The sequence below is a fragment of the Coptis chinensis genome, chromosome 8, assembly GCF_015680905.1.
Source record: "Coptis chinensis isolate HL-2020 chromosome 8, ASM1568090v1, whole genome shotgun sequence".
Classification (NCBI taxonomy): domain Eukaryota; kingdom Viridiplantae; phylum Streptophyta; class Magnoliopsida; order Ranunculales; family Ranunculaceae; genus Coptis; species Coptis chinensis.
In genome coordinates this window covers 3,856,847-3,879,317 of record NC_141463.1, presented here as the reverse complement: position 1 = coordinate 3,879,317, position 22,471 = coordinate 3,856,847, and the positions used below count along the sequence as shown (strand labels likewise).

Below are 22,471 nucleotides of genomic sequence, written 5' to 3'. Positions count from 1 at the left end.
AAATACACATGCTTGTTGGTTTATTCCACTTTACATTTTTTTTATTTCTTCTTTTTATTTTCTTTATGAGAGACAAACTAGTAAAATTGGAAATTTTGAGGACTTCTTCCCTTTTTTTGTAGAAAAGACGAGACGTGTATGACTCAAAATTCCCTTAGAGCACTTGGAGGAACCAACGCTGGGAGCAAAAAATCACTCGGAAATGGCTTATTTGCCTGGCATGTCGCTTCGTGGACCGTGCACGAGTGCCAATGCATGCAAGGCCTGAAATATCAACACTGCCCGATATTCTCGACCTATATCAGCCATATATTCAGGTCATAGAAATAATAGGAAAAAAAGGTGAGCAAATTCGTTAGATGTACTATTTTCGTCGATGTTAGGCTGTACTCTTTTTTTTTCTCAAGAACTGTCACTAACTTGCTTGTAGCATCGCTAGTCAATGGAGACTGGGGAAAAGTTTATCCAAGCTAGACAAAGTAATACAAATGGAGTCCAAATGCACAGTAGTCCATTCCATATATGCTTAGTAAAATCTACAACTAAATGGGGTACCTCTGTCTTTCCACACGTCTTTGATAATTAGCCCATTTTAACTTGTTATCTAAATGGGAAAGGAAAATGAAAAAATGGGAATCATCATAACAGTTTTATGTTGCGAAAAGATAATAAATTCTTGAAGAGAGAAGTGTTACATACCATAAGGAAATTCATTAATCAAATTTATTTGGACTCATCTTTGTTCATTTTGATTTGTTTGTGGAGTTGAAAAGGGTTCACAGATTAACTCACTTGCATACATGATTGCATCTCTATTAGGTTAGGTCATTGGTTATAAGGGGTTCGGCATAGGGTTGTATTTTGATCTGTTTGCATCCTGATTTTTTTTTTTATCTTTATTAAATTAACTTCTGATTTGGAGTCAAAATAACTTCTCTATCATATATGCAGCACGGCGGAGCCAGGGGGGTCCGAGAGTACACCCTGGCGTACCCTGGATTCCAAGAAAACAAAGTGCTAATGGTGCTAGCTCTTGTAAACTTTGACTAACAGCTCCCATGTACAATGTATTATTGTCTGTTTTGGCGTTAGAATAATTAAAGCCCATTTCATTTGTCATATTTGGTGTCTATAGGGGATAGGGTAATTTCCTCCTAATTTGACTTCAATCTGTTTGGTACCTTAACACATGGTCCACAACCACTAAATTTCGTTTGTGCAAAGAAAGAAAGTATTACGATAAACCTATCCCATTATTCCTTGCCTGCTTCTCCAATTATTAAAAAACCATATGGAATGTATTAGAATTTAAAAAATATGTGACATTTTTTATTTTTTTTTATCGAAGAGGAAAAAGGGTGAAACGAGAAATACATATAGATAACCTATATAAATTAATACAACAAATACTAACTATCCTATCTAATTAATTATATTATTTAGCCCAATAAAATAATTAACCTAACCAGTAGTTGTGATCATACACTTTAAAATTAGACACTCTATTATTATGTAAATTAACTTGATTGATGAGTGAATAAATTAACAATTGTTTGTTTACGTAAATAATGATTATTTAATAGTCAATAGAAAGAATATTTGTTGTCATTATGGAAAAAAAAAAAAGAATAAAAGAAACAAGCAAATCAGGGCGTGGACAAACTATTTAAACTGCCTCGTGGACAAACTATTTAAACTGTCTCGCAAATTTGTAGTGCTCACAGTACATCGGCTCACCCTAGAACAAATTCCTGGCTCCGCCACTGTGCAGCACCATAGTCACAAAAATCTCTGATTTTTTCAAAAAATCGTAAAAAGTCTCTGAATTGATAGGTTACTGAATTTCAAAACGAATAAACAATAAAAACGGTAAGTCTCTGAATTCTTGATGTTTACCGATTTTTTCCGATTTTTTTGATGATCGACAACTTTCTATTAATTTTTTAAATATTTTACTTTCTAAATTGCAATTATTTGGAGGATATCGTAAGATATAACAAGACTTTACATATATATTTGTAAATTTTGAATTTTATATATGCTCGAAGTAATCCTGACATGATGCACAATCACACACTACATACTATTTTATGTTTTAATTATTTATGGCTTTTCCGATTTTTTCTGATTTTTTTAACGAATTTGTACGAATTAACGATTTCTTCTTTGCCGAATTGATGCCGAATTCCGAATTTGTGACTATGTGCAGCTCATCTTTTGTCCATAAGGTCAACAAATGAGCTTATGCATTAAAATCAAACAAAGATAAAAGCCTACAAATTAATAGGCCCAAGCATAATGGGTTTAAAAAACTAGGCCCGACCACATTATTTGGGTTTGAAAAGCAAAAATAATTTTAAAACCAAAAATCAATTATACATGAAATTGTTTATTATTTATTTAAAAGTAAAGGACTATAATTCAAAAATCAAATCAATACATATATTATTTATTAACCTTAACCATCAATGTACATATATTATTTTTTCGAATGGACTTTGGGCTTTTGGATCATTAACAATCAATGTAGTAGGCCCAACCATAGGTCGGGCTTAAAAGCTAGTATATGATAATAGCTGAGTTTTTAAAATTAGGATCAATACTACAGTCATTTGCCATGTGATACAATTACCTTCGTATTTCCCAGATAAGTGTAGGTCTCCTTAAACTACAATTGCCTTCGTGTTTCACAGATAAGTGTTCGTAGGTCTCCTTAAACTTATTTCTACTTTTCAGATCTCAACTAATCAATAACTCCCGCACATACAGGGGCGGATCTATGAGTTGGCTGACCCGGGCTGTAGCCCCCCCCTAACTTTGCTCAAAACCCAAAAGTACAGTGGTAACTGTTCACTCCAAAAAAAAAATAAAAAAAAATAGTGAGAATTAGTGTTAGTAGCCCCCCTATTGTTGAATCCTGCATCCGCCCCTGCGCACATAAATCGCATATAGATCTTATGTTACCGAGAGGCTACAGCTTGAAGGGACGATTCTAATAGGTACTAAGTACTCGTATCCATCAACAAATTCTTTATTCGAATCGTAAGCAAGTGACTAGTCCAAAGCATGTGCATGGTGCTAGTTAAAAAGTTTAATTCGAATATTACAATACTAATTCCATTAGTATTATGTACTGTTGAGAATGTAATAATTACATATAGCCGTCATATAGGGTGTCTAAAGCCTTCGCAATTAAATATATAAATTCTGGGCCACCAGCCCATTTATCACCAATTAGTTTGAACTTTAGGTTGGATGTCCATCTTTTATAATTACAGACACAGACAAATAATCAAGCCTCTTGACGAATGAAGTGATCAATTCACATACACTACCAAATTTGTCTTCAATCAAATAAGTTTCCAGTCAACTTAATTTTATGGCTATAATGGTACACAACAAAATATAAGGAGTTTAATTTGACAAGTGACTTATAAGTCATGGCACTTGAGCCATTTTTTCTATGCAGATTTAATTTTTTATCTAGTTTTCTCCCCTTAAATCTCAAAAACATATGTTCATGTTCAAAAAATTCTTCTTCTTTGTCATACTTAGAAACACGATTACCGTCTTAATTATTAGTAGCAGAGACAATTCTATGAATTCTAGTGAAGTTGTCTACTTCTTGTAAAGATGATGTATGTTATAGTTATATCCCTCCTCTAGGTACGGGTGTAAATAAGGCCCTCAAGTCATCAGCCCACTCGGCCCATGGGCCCAAAAAGCCTTCAAATTTAAGCTCTCATGCAATTTGAGGGGAGGGTAAGAGCCTAGATGTGAAAGCATGAGGGCAGCCCTCAGCCCGATCCTCAAAGGCCCTCACGAGGCCCGTATTAAGGCCCTCACAACTTTTATATGTAATTTTATTTATATTTTGTTAAAAAGTACATAATTGTATAAATTAAATAGCAAAATTAAAAATATGTTTTACATAAGTTAGTACTTTGTGTAGGCTCCTCCAACGTTATATGAAAAATCTAGTTCAAAATAACAAATTGTTACCTTGTCGAGATATGAACCCGGGTCACTTCACCATATATAAACAAGAATAAAATATAAACTAGAGTGATGTAATATGATCCTTGGTATATGGTAATAAAGTTTAATTTTTAATCAACTTCAACTAATCAAACACAAGTTATTCTACAACCTACAACACCACATCATATTTTTGGTCTCATATACATTTTTTATTGATTCATGTAATACATTGGCACATCAAACCTAAGAACGAAACTTTTGAATTTTATTATCTTACAAATTTTAGCTAAATTATTAATTAAGTACATTAACCAAAGTCAAGATTGAGAAAACCTATTATTTAAACATGATAATTAATTTATCGTGTATCAATTTAGTAAGATTATACTGTAAATAAAGAGTTTAAGAGAGTAATCAAACCTGACCCTCAAATTAATTCTCTAAAGAGAAGGCTGAGGTAAGGGTTAGGGCTTCACAATTTTAGCATTGGCCCTCATAGGCCTGCCCCTCACTACATGAGAGGGTCGGGCTGACTCAGCCCTTAAGTCATAAGGGCTTCATGATTTGAGGGCCGGGTAGGCCCGACCCGTTTTACACTCCTAACTTTAGGTACTATGCTAACTACTATTGTTGAGGATGACTTAAATGTAACTTATTCTAGATTCTAGTGCAGGTAGATGTCTGCCTAACCTCATCAACGCCTAAAAAAAAAAAAAAAAAACAAAGTGGGGATGGTTATATGAACTCCCTTCCAAAGTTACTCCACCACTAAATACAATGAATTAGAAGCTGATTAATGGTGGAGATGTTCTCCACATCACCCTCATAAAAAAATCAGTTCATTTGAAGATGCACAACCTCGTTAAAAATCGTTTAGAATATTATAAAATTATCTAATGGCTCAATTTTTTCTTTTAATTTCATAACAATTTTTGACAAGGTTAAATATATTCAATTGAGTTGATTTTTTGTCGGGGTATGCTCCGTCATGTGATGTATATCTCTACAAAAAATTAGCCCTCAATTCATCTCGGAAGTGTACTTTTAGGATTGAAGTAACATATATTGGATTCACTATAAGGTCAAGTATTGGAGTTCATATAATTAACCATCCCATTGAAAGTTTTATGCTATATGTGAGTAGCATATGCACCTGGTTGATGTAATCCTAAAGCCCTCACGTAATAGTAAGTCCAAATATCTATGTTGCATATCAAATTAAGCTAGATAACCTATTAATAAACATACGCGCGTTATTTATTTAAAAGTAAGAAAGATCATTGGAAAAGAAAATTATAGCATACCAATGCGTCGAAATTATTAAGTCTTGAACCATGGCAACAACACGTCCCTTCCTGGCTAGTTAGCAATTCAAGAAATGAGGCTCAGCCTCTTGGTTCTAACCCGGTTGAGTATAAACTCCCTCTCACTGGCCCATACCTCATAACCTCCCTATTATTTAGGTCTCATTAAATAAACTCTCTATTTTCCAAAAAAAGATATAAAATCTAGTTCGTTTTTTATTTCCCGTTTTATCTTATTTCCTTTTTTAACCTTTTTGGGATTGAAAATTTCCCGTCACCTGACAGAATATATGTAAATGTATTTTTATATAGTTATATATATGTAAAACTATATTTACATAGTCATTGGAGCTATGAAAACTTAAATTTATATAGTAACTTTCGGGATTGAAAATTTCCCGACACCTGACAGAATATATGTAAATATATTTTTACATAGTCATATATATGTAAAACTATATTTACATAGTCACTGGAGCTATGAAATATAAAAACTTAAATTTACATAGTAACTTTTGGGATTGAAAATTTTCCGACACCTGACAGAATATATGTAATTTTATACGACCTGTTAAAATGTATTTTTATACAGTAGATTACTACAACTGATATCCGACAGAATTGATCTATGTAAATTTAAATTTACACAATAACTTGACCTATGAAAAGTTAAATTTTCATAGAGAAAACAGATCGATCATAACCTATGCAAAATTATTTGAAATGAACAACAGCGCAAAGAGATTTCATCTTTGAAATGAAAAAAAAACTTGACTTTTGGCATTACCTTTACTTACGAAAATTTACATTTACATAGTAGCGTTTAACCTATGGAAAGAGACTTTTATATATGAAATATTATTTTAACATGGTAGATTTCTGAAATAGGACAATAATGAAATTTGAGAGAGGGAAGCTCTTGTAACTAGCTCTTATGGTCTTGTATATATTAGTTTGTGAAATTGAACAACTCTGGAAATTAACCTAACCTATGCAAATTTATATTGACATAGTAGTTTAAATATGACAATTTATATTCACATATGCAAATCGATTTACATATAAGAATTTTGAACTAGAACACGTCTGTAAATTAACATAACCTATGAAAATTTAAATTTACATAGTAGTTTAACTTTAACAATTTATATTCACATAGTAGTTTAAATATGAAAATTTAGTTTTACACTTTTACATACGAAAATAAATTTATACATAGAAGAATTTTGAAATATAGAACTAGTATGTGAATTGACATAACCTATGAAAATTTATATTAACATAGTACGTAGTTTGTGAAACTCAACAAAGTCGATCAGAACTAAGTTAATCTCTAAAAATTTAGTCTGTAAATACTACATAGTAGTTTAACTATGAAAATATAGTTTTATATAGAAGGATACTGAAATAGAGTAAGTCAAACTATTCAAATTTATATTTACACAATAATTTAACCTAGTAAAATGTATATTTACACTGTAGAAATTAATATGAAATTAAACAAACCAACTGATAGACAATCTATGAAAATATAGTTTTACATAGGTACCAACAGATTACAGCATCACCGACTTACCAAGACACCAACAGATTGCACCAGATAACTATAAAACAAAGATTTAAATGAAATACACCCCGCACAAGACACTAAAATAGTCATTTTAATATCGTCCGGAAATCAACTAACTCAGTTATTACATCATTCCCACATAAAAAAAAAAAAAAAAAAAAAGCCTTGATTGCAACCAAGTCATGACCAACCAACACACAACAATTTTACTAAAGATTTTACAAATGAAATAAAGCACCTCTTCAACTTCTCTTTTTTAGTTGGACTACAAGATTAGTTTTTTTCCCCTTTGTTGATCTTCTTCAACTTGTTTGGGATCATCGAAATTGTCGTCAAAAACTTCATCTACAACCTTCTTTAGTTTTTTCGTCTTGCAATGACGATTAGCATGCCGAATTTAATTTTTTCATAGCGTTTTTAAGAAGAAAATAAGACTTATGATATAATCTGATGAGTTTTTAGGGGTGTTTAATTTTATTTTCTTTTTGCAAAGTATGTAAAAAAGAGAAAGTACGTAAGTTGAGTTCACGGGGGTATTTTAGTCTGTTTCGGCTTTAATTTTATGTTTTAAATAATAGGGAGGTTTTATGCATTTGTTCATTTCGGGGGGTTTTTTTGTGCAACCATTTAAGTATCAGGGAGATTAAACCCATTGCATGGTTATCATTTTGTATTCTTTGAATTGTGTAATTTTTTCTCCAAGAATTACTATTGGCTTAGCATTGGTAATCATTCCCGATCAAGGTTACTCTTCACGTAAGATAGCCTCGTGACAATCATCAAAGGACATGTAGGTGCTGACTAGCAAAGTCGGTAAAACCTTTGGGTGATGATATCAGAGATCTGGGGCTTGAACTCTGCCAGCATCAAAGAGTTACTGATCTCATTTAAAACAGGCTTGCCAATAAAAAAAAAAAAAATCATTGAGAGCTACATTTGACCGTGACGCGTCCAATTTTCTATAGTACTAAGACAAAATTTCAACTCAACCAATAGAAGAGAACAATCAAGAACAAGACAACTTCAATTCCGAAATATATAGAGGTTTAGTAGGTTTATAAATTTGTATATTTATATATTCCGTGACATGTTGCACGAAATTAAATCTATTCCGGTCACTGAATCCGGACTTTCAAATAAATGACATATTTTCCCCTCTCACTTATGGACAACTAAACTTTTCATACTCTCCAATCTCCATTCATGTTTGTCTCTGGCAGTATTTATATCTTAGCTCCCTGTTCTTTAAGTGTACCAAAGCTTTGCTTACAAGTAGAGATGAGCACTACACACCGATACCGATGCAAGTTTTAGTGTGTTGGCCTTGTTAGCGATGGCGGAGCCATGAAATCCGTCGGGGGGCCTAGTGTTGGCCTGACTACTTTTTAACATTTGATTTGGTTAACATACTGTTTTAATCCATCTAGGGGCAACAATGTTGAAGGAGGGCAAAGCAAAGACCGATACCCATGCAAGTTTTAGGTGTGTTGACCTAGTTGCTTGTTACTAATAACTCAATATGTTGAAGGTGGTACGTGAAAAAATCAGGGCACTTTGAGACTTCTGTGATTTTATGTTGATAAAAGTGGAATTGGAAGCTTGGACACTACAATGTCTAAAGACATTGCATGTTCTAGACTTCTTGAACAGCCGGATTCCTTTTGAGATGGAATGCGATAATTGTGATGAGTCTTGTGAAAACGATTGTAGTTGTGGTTTTGATTATGGGATGTAGAAGTTGTTGGGGTTTATACTAATACCAATCGATTTCCCCACTACATAGATAACTCGTATTTGAATACAATTTAACTCCAGACAAATTCTAAATATCAACTACAACCTATGCTAACATGCCCAACTCGCTAAACAACTATTAACAACAGATAATAATGTAAAGCAGAATTAAACGCATACTACAACACAAAGATATACCGTGGTTCGGCCAATGATGCCTACTTTCGCAAGAGCTAATCCTTTATAAAGTGGGAAGGAAGATTACAATCTCTCCTTTCAGTCTCTTACCTTACTAGATCACTCATCTCTCTTTACAGGGTTGTCTCTCTGTAAAGGTTGTATCTCAATCTTGATAGCTTTTAAGATTGGGTTTCTCTCTTTGTTCTTGTGTATTTTCGTGTCTCTTCTTGAGTGTTAGGTTTTGCCAAAAACTTTAACTCTTATTGCAAACTCGCGGTTCACAAAAAAATAGAATCCTTCTGAAAATAGGCTTGAGCGTGGGGTGCGCCTCAAGCAAGAACAAGCTGAGCACGGGGTGCGTTGAAGTGTTGGTGGTCGACCAAGGCATGAGCGCGGGTCGCGCCTTGGGCAAGCCTATTCTGAGCGTGGGTCGCGCTCTTGCTTATACATGCAAGCATAACACCTTTTCTCCTCATGTGAGGGATAACGCCAACAATCTCCCCCTCCCGAACAGAGAGGGGGGATACCTCCATGCAATTTCTAAATCAATAGGAGTATGCTACTATTCCAATGGTAGCACAACAAACATCAAACTTACCTTTTGGTAAGACTTTGGTCATCATATCCGACCCGTTCTTGTCGGTATGGATCTTCTCGATACACAAATGCTTGTCTTCGAGTACTTCTCTAATCCAATGATATCGCACATGTATGTGCTTAGATCTAGAATGAAAACTTGGATTCTTGCTCAAATGGATGGCGCTCTGACTGTCACATAAAACTATAAACTGTTTCTACTTTAGCTCTAGTTCGTCGAAGAACCTCTTCATCCATAACATCTCTTTGCAACACTCAGTGACTGCAATATACTTAGCTTCTGTAGTGGAGTGGGTAACACACTTTTACAACTTTGATTGCCAAGAAACTGCTTCCCCTGCAAAAGTAACAAGATAACCGGAGGTGGACTTCATCGGGTCAACATCACCTGCCATGTCTACATCAGTGTAGCCTTCAAGTAAGGGCTTACTTCCACTAAAACACAAACACGATTTTGAAGTGCCTTTGAGATATCTCAATATCCACTTAACACCTTCTCAATGCTCTTTCCTCAGATTTGACAGAAATCGGCATACAACACCAACGGTGAACGCAATATCCAGTCTTGTACACACTATTGCATACATCAAGCTGCCCACTACAGATGCATAATGAATCTTTTCCATCTGACTCTGCTCATGCTCTCCCTTTGGACACATCTCTTTAATAATGCAGAACTGGCCACCAAGTGGACAACTAACTGGCTTTGCTTGATCCATGTTGAATCTTTTCAACACCTTCTCAATGTAGCTTTCTTGAGAAAGCCACAACTTCCCACTCTTTCTGTCTATAGTGATCCGCATCCCAAGTATCTGCCTTGCTTGACCCAAATTCTTCATCTCAAAGGACTTACTCAAGTCTTTCTTTAGTTTGGATATCTTGTTGATGTTTGGGCCAACTATCAACATATCATCCACATACAACAATAGCATTATGAAATCCCCATATGGAAATCTCTGAACAAACACACAATGATCGGAGGCAGACTTCTTGTATCCTTGCTTCGCCATAAAGGAATCAAACTTTATGTACCACTGTCTCGGTGCCTGCTTCAACCCATACAAGCTCTTTATCAGCTTGCATACTAGGTGCTCCTTGCCTTTGACCTCAAACCCCTCTGGCTGGTCCATGTAGACATCTTCTTCAAGGTCTCCATAAAGAAAGGTTGTCTTAACATCTAGCTGCTCAACCTCTAGGTTCATACTTGTAGTCATACCCAATACCACTCGGATAGAAGTCATCTTCACTACATGAGAGAAAATCTCATCAAAGTCAATCCCTTTTCTTTAACGGAATCCCTTCACAACAAGGCGAGTTTTATGCCTTGGGTGAGGATTGTTTTCCTCATGCTTGACTTTGTATATCCACTTATTCTTGAGAATTTTTCGTCCTTGCGGTTTCTCAACTAACTCATAAGTGTGATTCTTATGCAAAGAATCCATCTCGTCATGCATGGCCTTCAACCACTTTTCTTTGTCTATACCTTCAAGTGCCTCTTGATAGTACATAGGTTCTCCACCATCCTATAGTAGCACGTACGAATGTGGTGGATACCTGATTGAAGCTAGTCTCTCTCTGTTTGACCTCCTTGCCCCATCTGCTGGTGCCTCAGGAGGATGCACTTCTGCTTGCTCTAGTGGTGGTTCATGCATCTCATCTGCATCTTCTATACCAATATGTTCTATCCCATCATGAGCAATAGGATTCTCATCATTCGCTTCAAGCCCATGGTTCTCTGCATTCTCAATACCTTCTGCACGTTCCATAGTAGGAACTTCTGGTTTTGAATCAACAAGATCATTGGTGAAAGCCTATAGCTTCTCACCCTCCTCAAAGTCTGCTATGGTTTGATATTCTAGGAAGACAACATCTCGACTTCGGATTATCTTCTTGTTAATCAGATCATAGAGTTTGTAACCAAACTTTTCATCTCCATAACCCAGAAAAATGCACTGCTTGGCTTTGTCATCAAGCTTGGATCTCTCATCCTTCGGAATATGCACAAATGCCCTACACCCAAATACCCTCTAGTATCCATAATCAACATCTCTGCCTGACCATACTCTCTCTGGATAATCACTATTCAGAGGCTTTGACGGCGATAGGTTGATCACATGCACAGTTGTACGCATTGCTTCTACTCAGTAGGTTCTAGGTAGCTTAAAGTGAGATAGCATGCATCGCATCCTCTCTACAATGGTTTGGTTCATTCTCTCTGCTATTCCATTCTGTTGCGGTGTCTTGGGAATGTTCTGCTCATGACGAATCCCATAACTCTAGCAATACTCTTCAAATGCCCTAATGTACTCACCCCCATCATTTGAGCGAATACACTTCAACAACTTCCCAGTTTATCTTTCCACCATGCTGTGGAATTTCTCAAACGTGCCAAATACTTTATCCTTGGTCTTTAGACTATAGGCCCATATCTTTCTTGACGCATCATCAATGAAGGTCACGAAGTATGAAGCTCCCCCGTGGGACTTCACTTTTATAGGAACACATAAGTCTGTGTGCACTAGTTCAAGGACATTGTCCTTTCTGTGAGATGGGAATCTTTGGAAAGACACCCTGTGTTGCTTTCCTACCAAACAGTGAGTACATGTATTTAAATGTGTACCTTTGATGTCTGGCAAGACCTTTTGCTTAGCAAGAACTTCCATCCCTTTTTTGCCCATATGACACAGTCTCTTGTGCCACAGTTTGGAGGAAGCTTCTTCTTTTGCCGCATTCACTTCTGCTTTACACAAACTAGCCTATGTTTTGTAAAGAGAGCAAGTTTTCTTCCCTTTAGCTGCTACAATGGAACCTCTGCTTAGTTTCCATACCCCGTTGCCAAACGAGTTTACAAAGCCATCGTCATCTAATTTCCCAGCCGAAATTAGGCTTAGCCGAATATCAGAGACATGTCTTACATCCTTGACTGTCAAGGTGTAGCCGACATTGGTTTCTACATGAACATCTCCAATGCCTATAATCTTTGAGACACCACTGTTACCCCATCTTCACTTCACCATATTCACCACGGCTGTAGGTAGTGAAGAAATTCCCTCGTCTTGATTATGTGACGTGATAGGATGCTCATGTATCTATCACCCACTCTGTATCCTGACATGAGGTACTAAGACAACACTCACCACAATCTGACACAATTCCCACTAGGTTATCGACTAGTATGTAGTATCTCTGCCTGTGTTTCCGTTCCTCTACACCATGTCTTCATGTACACAATTATTTTTCTCATCCTTATTCAGTGTTCTGCACTCATATCTAAAGTGGCCCTTTGTGGCACAATAGTAGCATTGCCTCTCTGCCTTAGGAGTTCTAGCTTCACCCCTAGATTTACTTCTGTCATCACCTCTAGAATGAGATGGTTTTCTGTATCCACCTCTCCCCCATTTCTCTGTGACAAGGATCTCTAAGCGAGAGGAGCTGCCTTTTGAACTCCTTCTAGTCTCCTCATTCAACAAAGACGTGGTAGTCATCTCAATGGTAACGATTCCATCCTTGACTGCTCCGTGTAGAGACTGCTAATGTCTCCCAACTTTCGGGTAGAGAGTCTAATAGAAACAAAGCCTCAACTTCGTCTCCCAAATTAATCTTCATCAAATGTATCTGATTGATGATATTCTGTAATTCGTTAAGATGCTCAGACATTGAAGAACCTTCTTGGTACTTCGTGTTAGCAAACTTCTTAATGACCAGCACTTTGTTTCCACTCGACTTCGTCTTATAAAGGTCTTTGAGTTTCTTCCACAAGCCAAAAGCTGTAGTCTCTTGGGATACATGGTGAAAGACACTGCTGTCAATCCACTGTCGAATGTACCCAATTGCTTTTCTGTCAAGCTTGCTCCACTAAGCCGCAGCAACCATTTTCGATATTTCTCCTCCATTCTCAATGGGTTGTGCCAAGTCCTTGCAATAAAGCAAGTCATCCATCTTGGCTTTCCAAATGGTGTAGTTCTTCCTATTCAGACTCGTCATGTGAGTGTTCATGGAATGGTTTATTTCTACAAGTTATTTAAACTCAAATTTTCTCTCAGAAATTTTGTCAAACACCTTCCGACCAAGATTTGGATAACACCCTAGGCTAATCTAACCAAGGCTCTAATACCACTTGTTGTGTTTTATACCAATACCAATCGATTTCCCACTACACAGATAACTTGTATTTGAACAATTTAACTCCAATCAACAATCTAAATATTCCCTACAACCAAACTAACATGCCCAACTCGCTAAACAACTATTAACAATATATAATAATGTAAATCAGTAAAAGCAAACCACAACACAAAGATATACCGTGGTTCGGCCAATGATGCCTACTTCCACAAGAGCTAGTTTTTTTATAAAGTGGGAAAGAAGATTACAATCTCTACTTTCAGTCTCTCACCTTACTAGATCACTCCTCTCTCTTTACAAGGTTGTCTCTCTGTAAATGTTGTCTCTCAATCTGGATAGCTTTCAAGATTAGGTTTCTCTCTTTGTTCTTGTGTATTTTCGTGTCTCTTCTTGAGTGTTAGGTTTTGCCAAAAACTTTAACTCTTATTGCAAACTCGCGGTCCACAAAAAAATAGAATTTTTCTGAAAATAGGCTTGAGCGCGGGGTGCGCCTCGAGCAAGAACAACCTGAGCGCGGGGTGCGTTGAAGTGCTGGTGGTCAACCAAGGCATGAGCTCGGGTCGCGCCTTGGGCAAGCCTATTCTGAGCGTGGGTCGCGCTCTGGCTTATGCACGCAAGCATAACACCTTTTCTCCTCATGTGAGGGATAACGCCAACAGAAGTTCATGTGCTTACGTCGTTTACATATATCTATCTAAGCCCATAAGCTCGGTTTATTTTTCACTTCATTTGACAATAAATTGTGATTTATGGTATAACAAAGAGAGGGAGGAGGTTGAACCTAGGCGGCTCTGGGTTGCGGATGGTTTTGCGGCACATTAAACGGTGGTAAAGTGGCCTAGTGGTGCCAATGCATGCAAGCGATTAAGGCGGGCCGGGGGCCAGTGCATGCTCACCTCCCCGAGTTTTGGTAGAAAAAGCAATTAGTATTGGTAATTCTGTAAATTTTCACTTTTCTTAAGGCTTCAGCATACCCATGCATTATGCTTTGAATTGTCAATTATGCCTACAAAGAGTAAAATAGTAAGTGTCTCTAGTTAGATAGGCTAAGGTTTTAAAAGTAATTTTGGAATTTATTAGTTGTTTGACTTGAACCGGACGCATTTGAAACACAAGTGCACATGGGTTTCACACTTTCACGTACACTTTACACTAGTGCTATTGTAAGTTTGTCATATGAATGTTTGCATGTTCCTCTAACCATCATAGGCCATGTGACATTATATTTTGACAAAAGAACAACAAAAAATGAGAGCAAAAAAAAAAGAGGAAAAGAGTATAGATATTTAAATGCACCGTATCAATTAACAAAACAAACAATTTGATGAACTAACCTATGCAATTAATGATTTTGTTTACTCTTTAAGAAGTATATTAGGTATGAGTTACGATTGTTCTTTCAAATTAAAAATTTTTATTACGTAAACTTTAATATGATTCTGAATTTGAAAATTGACAAACCAAACTAACATTACAATTGTTTTTTTGCATAAGAAAAAAACTAAAAAGAAAATTTGACAAATATTAAACTAAAGAAAAAAAGTAAAGAAAATACGTGTACACTAATTGAATTGTGCTGAAAATTTGTAGTGCTAATTGGTTCACCCTGGAATAAATTCCTGGCTTCGCCACTGCATGCAAGGCCTGAAATATCAATAACGCCCGATACTCTCGACCTATATCAGTCAGCGATATGATATATTCAGGTCATGGAAATAGTAGAAAACAGGTGGACAAATTCAACGTACAACTATTTTCCTTGATATTAGGTTGTACTCCTTATTATAAAGAAACGTCACTAGCATGCTTGTAGCACCGCTACTCAATGGAGACCGGAGGAAATTTCATCCAAGACAAAGTAATGCAAATGGAGTCCAAATGCACACTAGTCCATTCCATTTATGTTTAATAAAATCTACAACTAAATGGGGCACACACGCCTCAGTCTTTCCACGCGTCTTGGATAATTAGCCCATTTTCACTTGTTAAAAATGGTCGTAGCTTAGGTCAAACTTAATTCAGTATCATCAAAAAAGTCTCATGCTGCGCGGGGAGTGAGTTGATCTAGTTCTTAAGCATCTTATTCAAATGGAGATTACTCTGGCAGTGGCCTACTCTTTATAATGTGATATAGACATATATATGCAGTCTGGTTTGAAGAGTGGGTTTTCTAATATATTAGGATCAATACTCTGCCGTCATTCGCCATGTCATACAATTCACTTCGTGTTTCGCAGATAAGTGTAGGTCCCCTTAACCTATTTTCTCTTCTCAGATCTCAGCTAATCAATTGATCACTCCCACGGTCCGCATACAACTCTTTAGTTACAGAGTTACAGGGGCATTTTGTAAAAATAGGTACTCTATCCATCAACAGATTTTTTATTCCAATTATGTAAGTGACTAGTCCAGAGCGTGTACATGGTGCTAATTAAAAGTGTAATCTAAATTGAGATTATAATTACACATCGGGTCTTTAAGATCTTGCGATCAAATATATGAATTCCGGGACTGTTGCACTTATCACCGATCGGTTTTCAGTAATTGGACGCCTATCTTTAATAATTATAGCGGAACGTGCTCAATTTATACTGTCTTCAATCAATCCAAGAATAAGTTTTTTTTTCCATCGATAAATACAACCAAAGAAGTTTCAAGACTTATTTTTGTGGCCATACTAGTAAACAACGAAATATAAGGAGTGTCCACTAATGACAACTCACATTGACTTTGAAGTCATAATTCATGGTAATTTCCTATTTTTTTGTCCGCACCTATATTTGGACTATAGTACGTTTAACTGTGGAGTTCTCACCAATTACACAGCGGAAAAGGCCTTGCCAATCACACAGCCAAACGATCCGGAAAAAATCTAGAGGTTAGAATTTGATGGGTTACTTACTTATAAAGTTATAGTCAGATCTTTGGACAGCTACTTAAGTGAAGTGGAATCACACCATAGTGCAACCGTCACCCATGCGTGAAGTGGGATCATACCATACTATGGTGGAACCATCACCCATCCTCGGGGCACGCCCATGTATCACATTTATCTTTCTTCCCTTGAATCTCATCTTTTTCTCAAACACTACCGTCATGGATCAAAAACATTTGTTCACGTTCAAAGAGTTCTTCTTCTTTTTCTTACACATAAAGACCATTACCTTCTTGTTAGTAGTAGAGACAGCTCTAGCTGCGGACGAGCAGTTTGAAGCTTGCCTACCTTCTAGCTGTGGCAAAGGCCCGAATATAAGCTATCCATTTTGGATCAATGGCAATCAAAGTTCATTCTGCGGTTTCCCGGGTTTCGAGCTCTCCTGCAAGGACAGAGAACCTATTCTCACGATGGAAGGAGATGAATATATTATCCGCAAGATATTTTATGGAAACCAATCTTTCTTAATGACAAAGGCCGGAGTGTCAAATGACATTTGCTCCTCTCTTACTTACAGCCTATCTCTTTCTCTCTCCGTCTTCACTGTTGTCCCTGCCACTCATAATCTCTTGCTCTTCTTCAATTGCACCGCATTGCAATCTAGAGAATATTTGCGTTATGAACTCGATTGTACTACTACCGCTAATCCCAGGCATCGTCTGCTGGCCATGTTGAGCAATGACCCTATGTTGACGTATGTGAACCAATCAGGGCAATGTGATAATTCTGCGGTCATACCTGTGGATACCATTAGAAATGGAAGCTTGGGTACTACGGTGTATAGAGATTTTATTGATGAGTTTTTGAACAAAGGATTTCATTTGAGATGGACTGCAAGCAGGTGTGAAGACTGTTCAGAAAGCGGTGGGCGTTGTGGTTTTGATTATGTGCTGCATAAGTTCATGTGCTTCTGTCCTGATCGACCACATCAAAGGCGATGCAGCAGCGCGAGCCCCTTTACCCCTGATTGTTCGGACTGCCATGATAAAGGAGGTCGGTGTCTGAGCAGCCCCGATGGAACTTTCTTATGTGACAAGACAAAAGGTGGTATATGAAGTATTTAAATGTGTTTACGTACATCATCTCAGTCCTGTGTTGTTATGTCCTGTTACATTGAATTTGTATGGTCTGGTTTTACTATGGAATGCCAATTTCACCATAACCTGGCTGGTATGTTTCCGATGATTGTTGGAACTGCCATCATGATAAAGGAGGTCGGTGTCTAAGCAGCCCCGATGGAAAATTCTTATGTGACAACTTGACAAAAGGTGGTATATAAAGTATTTAAATGTGACATCTTTGATCTCAGTCCTGTTGTGTTCTGTTAAGTCCTGTTACATTGAATTGGTATTGTCTGGTTTGAAAAAGTAGTTCCACTTGACCCCTTGCATAGATCATAGACAACAAATTGAGATTGTAACTTTATTGAAACTTCTTATCTTTGCTAGTGATTGTTTTTCATATTTCGAAAGAAGAGTAGTTTTCTTTATAACTTCCAGTTCTAAGTTTTGTCTCTCCCTAACTCCAACTTTTATGTTGCAGGATCGAAAAAGAGAACAAAAGTTTTCCTAGGTATTATATTCATCACATCACATTTTTATTTCCCAATATTACCTCAGTATGAACAGCCTAATCTCCATTTATGTTATATAGATTAAAGCAATAAATTTAGAAGGCAAAGCTAAACTTTGAGCAATCATTATTTTTCCGGTGTAGTTACTGGAATTGGGGGGGTCCTTTTAACGTGTGTTATCTTCATTCTCTACAAACGCCATAAAAGAAACAAGCTTGCCAGGTCTTCGGCTCTTATCTCGCGAGACATCTCTCGTGATCTTTCCTCAAAGTCAGACCTTGAATGTCGTATGGTCTTGAGGACGAAAGCAATGAATTTAATACTCCCTTGGAAGAAGAAAAACGCAGCAACGAAACATATTGAAGCATTTTTCAAGAATCATGGTTCGCTGGCTCCAAAACAATACTGTTACAATGAAGTAAAGATAATGACTCGTTCTTTCAAAAATAAATTAGGCCAAGGAGGTTATGGCAGTGTGTTCAAAGGAAAGCTAAAAGATGGAAGATTGGTGGCAGTGAAGGTTTTATGTGAAACTAAAGGCAATGGAGAAGAATTCATTAACGAGGTTGCAAGCATTAGCAGGACTTCCCATGTCAATATTGTGAATCTACTTGGATACTGCTTTGAAGGATCGAAAAGAGCTCTTGTTTACGAATACATGTCCAACGGATCCCTGGAGAAGCACATTTATGTAGAGAAACCACCAGAACCATACTCACACCTTGGATGGGAAACACTACACCAAATTGCAGTTGGCATTGCTCGGGGACTAGAGTACTTGCATCGTGGTTGTAACACACGCATTTTGCACTTCGATATTAAACCACATAACATACTTCTAGACGAGGAATTCCGTCCAAAAATCTCTGATTTTGGATTGGCTAAGTTATGTCCAAGAAAAGAGAGCATTATATCAATGTTAGGCGGAAGAGGTACTATTGGGTATATTGCCCCAGAAGTGGTCAGTAGAAACTTTGGTGGCATCTCACACAAGTCTGATGTCTACAGCTATGGAATGATGATTCTAGAAATGGTGGGAGCAAGAAAGAATATTGATGTAGCAGTCGATCATACTAGTGAAATATACTTTCCGAGTTGGATATACAAGCGCATTGAACTGGATGAGGATCTAGGTTTACATGGGGTTCTTTTTCAAGCAGAAAAACAGATAACAAGAAAAATGATTCTAGTAGGCTTGTGGTGCATACAGACAAACCCATCAGACCGACCTTCAATGAGTAGAGTGCTGGAAATGTTAGAAGGAAGTATTGAAGTTTTGTCAATTCCACCAAAGCCGTTCTTGTCTTCGCCTCCAAGAGGTCAGGAAGACACTTCAATCAACTGAATATCCATTCCTTAGTAGAAAATTACCCTAAAGTTGGGTGTTACAATGTCCAGTAACCAGGAAAGTTATTGTATATTACACTAGGACTATAGTTATATTTTTTTTGTTTTTTAAAGTAATGACTACGGATCCAAACCGGTATGAAGAGGCGAATGATAATCTTATTTCAATTCTGATACATTTGAGTTACAATGATAGCAATACTTTATGAAGTAATCCTGAATAACAAAATCAGGTGGCATACTGGTATCATCATCATTGAATTAGACAGTAAAGGAAAGGGATCTACTCAGTGTCAGTAATCTTTCATTTTTCCACTTAATCAGCATAGATTGATTACAAAATTAAAATCATACCGCATCCAAACTAAGTCCATAAATATTTGAAAAATAAATCATTGCACTTTTCTGTTAATCGGCCTTACAAGGATATCTCAAATCTTATTCTCTGTGTAAAAACATACGCATTAAATAGGAAGCGCATTAGAAATGGCAGCTTTGTTGAAATGATGTATAACCTGGTATTGTGGCTTCTTCAGCGTGTGCACCCCTCTTTTGATAAACCTTTGCCATTCAACATTTTCTCTCAGAGATCTTTCCAGAGCTTCTGTTCTCTGCAATAAGAATATTGCAAGAATAATTATTACTGGTCCAAACACTCGATCCAAATTCTTCTGGTGAAACCGAAAAAACCAAACCAACACTCAGGAAGACATAAAGTGATTATACGTGCAAAGAGAGAGTCAACTTTCAAATTCTTCTTCTCCACTTAAAAAAACCAGTGAAAAAATCATAAGAAAGACTTAACTGAATACTTCCGGGAATGAGACCTTACAAATCTTGCATACCCTCCACAATCCACAAATCGATTTTTTCACTGGTTTTTTCATGAATTACGATATTTCATTTTCGAGAATGATTTTTTTTTTTTTTTTTTTTAATAAATTTTAATGCTATGTGCTGACTGGTGTGTTTGCAATTTCAAATGTATTTTAGATTTGGGGGAAAAAACTAACTGTCCAAGTAAGCAGGGTGTTAGAGAAATTGGACGGTGTATGTGAATTGAAACCAAATCAAAGAACGTTACATTTTACGTTGTATTCTCCAAAACCAAAATTCGGAACTAAGGCCTATGATGATAGAGTGGATTTTTCTTGACCGGGGTTTAGTGAAAAATGGAAAAATCTCATTTTACAATGCTTAACCACAATCTCCTTTAGAGTTCTCTTAAATGGTACTCCTATTGAAAGCTTTACCCCGGTCCTGATAGGGGGCTGAGACAAAGTGACCCCTATCACCCTACCTTTTTATTATTTGTTTATGAAGCTTTGTCAAGGATGATTGCTAAGATTAAGGCCAATGGTGACATTCATGGTATCAAGATTAAAAGGAATTCACCTGCCATTATCCATCTTTTGTATGCTAATGATTTAATCCTTTTTTCAAAAGCTAATCTTAAAGAAGGGGATTTTCTAAAAGGGCTTTGTTTGGGTAAGAACTCACCCGAACACACTAACGATCTTGTTAGGGAGATTGTTGTAGAAATGTTGAGACTGTACCTTCAATGGCTGCCTACGTATCCAAATCGTTCTCTGGAATCAAGTCTCTCAAATGAACGTAGTTCTTTGCTTCAAATGAATGGGGTATTTATAGAATATTAATGAGAAATATCATTTCCTTAATTGCTAAAACATCTTATGTAATTATGTAAAGTCTTAATATGGAAGTATATCTTGACAAATATGTTTTCTAAATATGAACCTGCCATATCTAGCTTATGGTGCCATAATTTTGGAGGCGGCGGTAGCCATAATTTTAGGCGAGGCATATGTCATAAATTTGGGCGAGGGAAGGCGGCTAAAGCGCGCCATAATTTTAAGGCGCATGATGCCCCGCCATAATTATGGCGACCGGCTGCCATAATTTTGGGCATCGTATATAGTAGTGAGTGACACTATAGTGATACTCGACAAATTATGTTTGTAAATGTACGAATATAGTGGTACATACATCGCTCCCTCTTTGCTGTATAGAATTTATTCCTTACGGCAAAGAATAAAAAATTGTTGCATATATAAATAAGAGGTCAAGCCATGAAATTAAATGAAGGAAAATTTATAGCAGACACATAAATTTTATTTTGAGGTGATGAAAAACACCATTATTTTATATATTTATATACGTGGAGTAAGGTGTTATAGACACAAACTCCTCGACTTTTGATGTGTGGAGTATGGTGTCGCAAACGCATACTCCACGTTTTTTTATGCGTGGAGAAAGGTGTTGCAAACGCAAACTCAACGCCTTTTGATGCGTGGAGTAAGGTGCCACAAATACAAACTCCACGGTTTTTGATGCGTGGAGTAAGATGTCACAAACATAATCTCCACGACTTTTGATGCGTGGAGTAAGGTGTTATGAACGCAAACTCCACGACTTTTGATGCGTGGAATAAGGTGTTACAAACACAAACTCCACGACTTTTGATGCATGGAGTAAGGTGTCATAAACACAATCTCTACGACTTTTGATGCATGGAGTAAAGTATTGCAAACGTAAAACTCCACGACTTTTGATGCGTGAAGTAAGGTGTTGCAAATGCAAACTCCACGACTTTTGATGCGTGGAGTAAGGTGTCGCAAACGCATACTCCACGTCTTTTGATGCGTGAAGAAAGGTGTCGCAAACGCAAACCTCACGGCTTTTGATGCGTGGAGTAAGGTGTTGCAAACGCAAACTCTACGATTTTTTGATGCATAGAGTAAGGTGTCGCAAACCCAAACTCTATGACTTTGGATGTGTGGAGTAAGGTGTTGCAAACGCAAACTCCACGACTTTTGACATAAGTTAGAAGACTTAGCTCGATCGCCACTCCCAGATCGTCGATGGGCATTATTTACAAATACGCCAATTAAGTGGTCACCTCTGATTCTTAGTTACTGCATACAAGTGTTGTTGAAGCTTGAAATTTATGATAAAATTGTCTATTGACTTTTCGTCATTTGCCTTCAAGAACAGATCACATGTAACATGGCCGTTAAGGAAAACATTTTTAGGTTTCTGATTCGCCAAAAGAGAACCGTCTTGGAACATCTTCATTTATAGTTTTTTCCTTCAATCAAAACTTT

The 22,471-nt window shown here is 36.8% G+C and overlaps 1 protein-coding gene and 1 long non-coding RNA gene across 2 annotated transcripts; one reads left to right on the top strand and one right to left on the bottom strand.

Annotated features, from left to right (window-relative positions):
* Positions 1-16,519: 16,519 nt before the first annotated feature.
* On the top strand, positions 16,520-19,522 carry LOC147479395 (LEAF RUST 10 DISEASE-RESISTANCE LOCUS RECEPTOR-LIKE PROTEIN KINASE-like 2.1). Its single transcript, XM_086576775.1, has 3 exons — positions 16,520-17,470; positions 17,969-17,998; positions 18,143-19,522. Exons 1-3 carry the CDS (start codon positions 16,588-16,590, stop codon positions 19,342-19,344), a joined length of 2,115 nt encoding a protein of 704 aa, XP_086432901.1. The 5' UTR covers positions 16,520-16,587; the 3' UTR covers positions 19,345-19,522.
* A 117-nt stretch (positions 19,523-19,639) lies between these two features.
* Positions 19,640-20,419, bottom strand: LOC147479394 (uncharacterized). Its single transcript, XR_015204221.1, has 2 exons — positions 20,152-20,419; positions 19,640-19,957 (listed from the first exon to the last, which is right to left on the bottom strand). It is a non-coding gene; the product is annotated as an uncharacterized LOC147479394 (long non-coding RNA).
* Between the last annotated feature and the right edge of the window lie 2,052 nt (positions 20,420-22,471).

Excerpts from the sequence above, each read along its gene's own strand:
- LOC147479395 (XM_086576775.1), top strand. The coding sequence starts at position 16,588 with ATGGATCAAAAACATTTGTTCACGTTCAAAGAGTTCTTCTTCTTTTTC. Across the intron at positions 17,471-17,968 it reads CTTATGTGACAAGACAAAAG|GATCGAAAAAGAGAACAAAA; the intron begins GTGGTATATGAA and ends TTTATGTTGCAG. Across the intron at positions 17,999-18,142 it reads GAGAACAAAAGTTTTCCTAG|TTACTGGAATTGGGGGGGTC; the intron begins GTATTATATTCA and ends TTTCCGGTGTAG.